Source organism: Sinocyclocheilus anshuiensis, unplaced genomic scaffold (assembly GCF_001515605.1).
Source record: "Sinocyclocheilus anshuiensis isolate Anshui unplaced genomic scaffold, SAMN03320099.WGS_v1.1 scaffold421, whole genome shotgun sequence".
NCBI lineage: Eukaryota > Metazoa > Chordata > Actinopteri > Cypriniformes > Cyprinidae > Sinocyclocheilus > Sinocyclocheilus anshuiensis.
The window spans coordinates 279,573-286,322 of NW_015540859.1; the positions used below are offsets into that span (position 1 = coordinate 279,573).

A 6,750-nucleotide genomic window follows, 5' to 3' on the forward strand; every position below is an offset into this window, starting at 1 on the left:
AGCAGCAAATCAGTTTATTAGAATGATTAGAGCGGAAATTCAGCATTGAAACGCAGGAATAAATTATATTTTAAAACATACTCACATAGAAAGCTGTTTCACAATGGTCCTTTTCTTATTAATCAAATAAATGCATCGTTGCTTGTTACGTTGCCTGACACAGAAAAGGATACAGGACAATAACTGTAACGATAACAATACAGATATAACTTTAATAATCATTCTAAATATAAAAACAGGACAGTCCATATCACAACTATAACGATAAAGGAATAAAGCAACATTATAGTTGGAATCACTTACAGAATTATTTTTTTCCAACTGTTGAACAATAAAAAACATTTGGTAGCCAATTAGAATCCAACTGACTTTAAAACATTTAAAGTGGCGGATGACAGAACTACAGCGCATTTTTATAATAAACAGAATCTTATCATGCATTGATAGGTGTGGCTGCTAATGTAGTTATAGTTATCTTTATGGTTATCATTCTTGGTGTGAGTTTTAATGGGAATTCATCTCTATTCAAATGCAGGAGAGAAGCAAACAGATGTAAAGTACTAGGTGGAATGCAAATAGAGCACAGTGATGTCATGAATATGCTAATTCGGCCACGTTTTCTGTATTTACTCTGGACTTTTTGTGTTGAATAAGAGTAGGCACACTGATTACTGAATGACTTATGATGTGTGTGTTCAGGCTACCATGCTGCCGTCAGAGTTCAAGGCTGGGAAGCTCCAGGCATATAAGCTGATCTGTGAGATGATGACCAAACATCAGGACGTGCTGCCCAACAGTGACTTCCTGGTGCACCTCTACCACGTCATGCACAAAGGCTTCACCAGCGATGATCAGGTACAGCTGATTCTGCATGCGTTTTATTAAACCTGCTTGTGATCTGTTCTTGGTTTTACACTTCTGTTTGGCACATTATCGATTGTAAGCATATGTGTATGCATATATATACATACACCCAGGAAGGGACATGGCATAGGAGTTGTGGAAGCTCCAGAGGAATTAAATAAATCATACTAATCCAGAAAAAGTACTTCCACCAATAAAAAGAGGTTTTAGACAACTGTACATCTCAATAACAAAGACTGTTCTTAGTCTTTAATTGAAAATGCATTGCTGTATTGTTTTTCATTCTCTTCTCTTTCATTTTAAGAGATACATTTTTAATGATTTGTTGACGATATGCCTCAAATTCTGCTTGTAGAACTTAAGTATCTAAAATATTCCTTTAAAAAAACAATAAAAAAGTTCATGCAGTCGACCACTAGATGGTGCAACAGTCTTTCTTTCTTGTGATGCAGTAAAGCTGCCTGATTCTGTACTTGATAAAATGCTTCTCTCCTAAACGTTGACAAAGAATCATTATTGAATAATCAAGAGAGTTAGTCTGATCTGATCTTGACTAATATACAATCTTTTTTTTTTTCTTTAGGTTTTTTTTCCTGAACAGGTTTTGTTTGTTTGTGGTTTTGATGATAATGCACTGTGATGAAACATGTTCAGATCTCCAGTGGTCTGTGTGTGTTTGTGTGTGTGTGTGTGTGTGTGTGTGTGTGTGTGTGTGTGTGTGTGCTGGCACTGCACTGTGGCCGATGGAGTGCCTCACTCTTTATATCTGTTTCTTGTTATTTGGTCAGAAAATAAGAGCTCCCTGAATGTTTAGCTGCAATGGAAAAGCAATGGAGATTGGACAAGAAAGACAGCGAAAGTGCTTTTGGCCACTGTTGTGGATCTACACACTGTTGTGTGTCCATAATAGATTCTATTTGTGTCACTGTTGGCTTGAAGTCTCCCTCAAATCCACACAGGAACAGATTTGAAGACCAGACAGAGCTCAGAGACAACGTGAACGCTAGTGCAGAAGTGCATCTCTTCTGCTGTAGTTTTACCATTAATTTGATGGAGCTGTTAAAGTTGAGCTTAGAGTTCACATCTGAAACACTTTTGATAGAACACGGCAGTACAGTTTAACAGCCAACTGCAAAAACAGCATGAATTGGGCTGGATATGGGCTGCAATTCAAACACAGTATTCATTATTTTCTGGTGCACTGAAAATTGAATAACTGTTAAAATCGTATGTACAACTATAGAGTTCTTTACCACTGAAGAACTTGGGCATCTCTTTGAAGTTGTGTGCATGTACACCATCAGTCACACCTTCTGAGGCTAAAATGGTCATAAATTCAACTTGAAAAAATGTGATAATGTTATATATATATATAACATTATCACATTTTTTAAAGTAATGACTTTTTTAGCTGCATTTTACATATCTGCATTATATTTAATGCAGTTATGTAAAATTTAGCTAAAAAAGTCATTATCTAGCATATGAGACCTAAATGTAAGTATGAGAGGGTTTTAAGAGTGAACTTTTAGGAATAAGACACACCATATACACTATATTTTTACAATTTTTATTATCTATTTTTCCCCCTCAAAATAGTCAACTTTAGTGCTACTTTAACACAAACAAAAAACATTAATGTAGTCTTAACTCGAAAGATGGATCAAGTAAATTGTTTGAAAACAGCACTTTCGAAAATGTGTTGGATTAAATAAAAAGAAAATTGAACATTAAAAGCCACAAAGAGAATTTAAATCAAGATTCTGTAATTTTGCAACCAATTGACATTTTGCGATGTCAGTCTTAAAAACATGCAGTAAATGTGTTGTTTTTTACATTTATTTATTTGTATTTTAATTTGAAGTGCAAGCTAAATGGGTGACTAGCAGATTATTGTAAGGAAAGAACTGAAGTTATTGCTCTGCCTTCATCAGAGAAGACATGCTGTTGTGAGGAAGACGGGACATTAATGTTTTTGACTGAAGATTAAGGGGCACATATTTACTGTAAATTAATAATGATGTGGGTGTAATTAACATTGCATCATAAAATAAATAAATACATACGTATTGTCAATTTTATGGTGATTTTATATCAGTAGAAAGTTGCTGGTTCACAAATAGATTTACCAGCACAAAATAACCCTTTGAGTGATTCATACATCAATATTTATTGATGTATAATACATTTTATTGCTTAAAATAAATTATTAGTACAAGCATTTATTTTACTGCAGTAAAAAGGGCATGAAACAGTGTGCTGTGAAATGTATCTGTGCAGGAACCCAGATCAAACCGAAGCTGAAGTTAATGATCAAACCTTTCTTTGTGCACAGCTATAGGAACAGGAAAGTCAACAAATAAGAGCACTGCTAACAGGTGTTGTACTGCTGGCTGGATTTAGTAAATACACACTGACCATCAGCACATTGATTTTTACCTCCATTGTTCGGAGTCATGTAAAGGTCACAAATTGAGGTATTTGTCTAAGAGCTGCAGCACATCTAGAGTCTTCAGATGGAAAGGACCAATCGTGGCACATTCACCCATGTGTCTGTACATATAAATGTCCTTGCACTGCTCTGACCATTTAAACCGTTTGGCCATGTTAAATTGTCACAGACACACATGCTGTAGATTCAGATCGTGCTTGCCGTATTTACCGCTGCATAATAGTCCCGCTTTGCAGAATTGCCGCTTCCTCCAAAATGCTCATTTTGGGTAATCACGCAGCAGTTTGGTGGCGCTTAATTACTACTGGTTGCTAAGCATTGCAAAGGTCAGTTATTGCAGAATGAGGGTAAAATGTCCCTGCAGATGCACCGCTTCCACCAATTTAACATCTCCCTCTCAGCAGGACTCTTTTTATGCGGCTAGGTTGCCTATATTGGTGTTTTTTTTCTTCGTCTGACGGTGTTTACAAAGGATTCAATTAAGGAAGATGAATGTGGCAGTTACGGAGCAGCCGTGTTTGTTTATGCATTTGTTTGTTTGTGCACATGGCACAGTGGTTTCAAGAAACTGATGTGAGGGAGACAGAAATGGTTGGTGGTTTATAAAGTGGTTAAAGCATACACTCCGAGTTATGTAATGTTTCACACCTTCAAAGTAACGTATGAAGTCCAGAGATTGTGCCTCGAAATGTTGTATGTGGTTAACCGGAGTTTGAATCTGTCAGTACAAAATAGTTGTACTGTACATTTTTTTTTAAATGTATGTAATTTATTGGAGTCATTTTTTTGTTTGTTTTTTGGCACACTTCTTGTTCCTCTTTATTTTGAACTCTGAAATGCAATAGCAATGTTATATGAATCTGTACCGAAACACAGTGAATGATTCATTCGTGAATTGATCCCAACAACTCAATGATCCAATCACTTTCCAAGGCACTGAGTTGTTCATGTCTGTCTGACTTGTATTGACCTTGAGTGTGTGTGTGTGTGTGTGTGTGTGTGTGACTGACTGATGGTGTGAAAAATAAGTTATTAATTCAGAATTTTAGTATTGATTATTACATGGCACATACATTTTGAGATACATACTAAAGGGATAGTTCACCAAAAAATGAAAATTGTATCATTTACTCACCCTCATGTTGTTCCAAACCTGTGTGAGTTTCTGTCTTATGTTGAACATAAAAGAAGATATTTTGAAGAATGCTGGTAATCAAAACAGTTGACTTCCATAGTATTTATTTTCCTACTATGGAAGTCAATGGGGACCAACAACTGTTTGGTTCTTCAAAATTCTTCAAAATATCATCTTTTGTGTTCAACAGAAGACAGAAACTCATACAGGTTTGGAACGATGTGGGAGTGAGTAAATGATGACAAAATGTTGGGGTGAACTATTCCTTTAGGTATTGAGTTAATTGTGAACTAAGTAGGTTGTGTAAACCCATTGCATGAAATGCTTGATATGTAAAAACAACAAGTAACATTAAAATAGCACAAATGTATGCGCATGCTTCTTTCCTGCTGTTGTAGCCGATTCAAATGATATAAAACGAGCATGTTTGCATATATATATAATTTTTTTTTTTTTTTTTTTTTTAAAGAATTGTAGCCTGTGTTTATACTATTTCTCACCACACATTTAGTTTTTGTTCATTTTTTAATTACTATATGGTATATTTTGTTATTTTCAGTTGTTTGCACACTTGAAGTGCAGTAACATAAATAGATATTGTAGTATATTAAAGTTTTTATAGTGCATGTTTTGGTAATAAAATAAGATGAATGCTTATGTGCAGATCAGTACATATTCAATGTATTCATCTATTAGTAATATCGAGTAATATTTTTTTTTTGTATATCCTTACCTATTCAAGTACTTGATTTGTGTACTTCATCCAAAAAACATGATTTTTTGTTCCTCCTCTCTCGTGTTCTGATGTGCTCAGGATGTGTTGAACACGATGATTAGGTGGTGCTCACCACGCTTCTTCTTCCTGGGTCTGCCGGGCTTCACCATGCTGGTGGGAGACTTCATCACCGCGGCTGCTCGTGTCCTCAACACTGACTCCTTTGAGGTACCGCTGCTGCTGTCAGTCTGCATCTACACTACTTACAGAAGCACACAGCTTCATGTTGGTGTTTTCTCCATTCATGCTCATGTCAGGCTCCGCGGATCGAGGCTCAGACAGTTCTTGGTTCGCTGGTGTGCTTCCCTAACCTGTATCAACAGATCCCCTCTTTGCAGTCTGTTCCTGGATCTGAGGATATTGTAGTTGGCAAAGAGGACATGAAGGTATGCCGTTACAAAATCCCACTTTTATTACACATATCTAATAGGGATGCCCTGATCGATCGGCCGGAGATCGGTATCGGCCGATAATCACATTTTATGACTCGATCGGACCTCACTAACTTGGCCGTTTTCACGAACCAATCGCAATTTGATGAGGTCAACGCGTGACGACGTACATGATGCGTGGGGACATAAATGATTTGGCGCCACAGTCATGTCATGGCCAGTGTGGAAATGATGTTTCGAGAAACAATGAAAAATTCGCTATTTGTCATGTATGTTTTGCATGATGTTATTAGGAATGGATGGTTCATTTTTAACAGCAGATTCAGTGATGTTAGAGCCTCACTGCACACGTCTGCGGCACGTTACGACTCCACGGCCACCGGAGCTAATCACAGCCGCTCTAGTCAGTGCTTGTGTTTAATACCAGCCAGCCGCGGCACGTTTCTGAAGCGGCTCTCCGCGCTGCTTGACTAAAAGTAGTCTTCTGTGAGTTGTCACAGCGTGGAGGATGGAACAAAACCTCGTCGGAGCCGTAAAGGATAACGGTAACATAACACGCTGATCGTGGGCTGCTTTTAAATGAACATTTATTTATAAAACAAAATATCTTCTTTGGCCATATTAGCCTACTCAATAGATTTAATACAGGCTTTACTCCTTTCAAACTTTATCTGGAATGTCACCGTTTCTGTCACTGCAACGTCCCGATCAGGCGAACGAACACACACAAAATCGTCTGCCTCATGGAAAAAAATGTATTAAAAAAATGTAGTTAATATTTGCATCATTTATGATTTATTTTATCCACCCGCAAATAATCAGAATGCATTTTTTATTACCCGACCCGTTTGCTGCGTAAATCAGACGGACCTACCGAAAATGCAAATTCATTCTCTGCCAGCTGGAGGTGCTTTAAAGTGGGAGAAACAGAGGTTTCCCCAGTAACGGCGCTCATGTTTAGCCTTTTGGAAAATCCGTCAGTTTTGATATTGTGGCTAGTGCCACAAATAAATAAATGTAATAAATGTATATCCCACAGCACAACCACCTGAGCCCAACTTCAGTCTACTCATCACCTTAACTTTAACTGCGTTTGTAGCCGGCGCCATAGCCAGACTGATAAACAAACACA

General features: G+C 37.2%; 1 protein-coding gene across 1 annotated transcript in view; it reads left to right on the top strand.

The window, feature by feature from the left end:
* LOC107687934 (ral GTPase-activating protein subunit alpha-2-like) overlaps positions 1-6,750 on the top strand; it is a 202,091-nt gene that overhangs the window by 120,847 nt on the left and 74,494 nt on the right. The window contains exons 25-27 of the mRNA XM_016485423.1: positions 700-855; positions 5,266-5,394; positions 5,484-5,612. Of these exons, the coding sequence (XP_016340909.1) occupies positions 700-855; positions 5,266-5,394; positions 5,484-5,612 (414 nt within the window). The remainder of the gene's footprint in view (positions 1-699; positions 856-5,265; positions 5,395-5,483; positions 5,613-6,750) is intronic.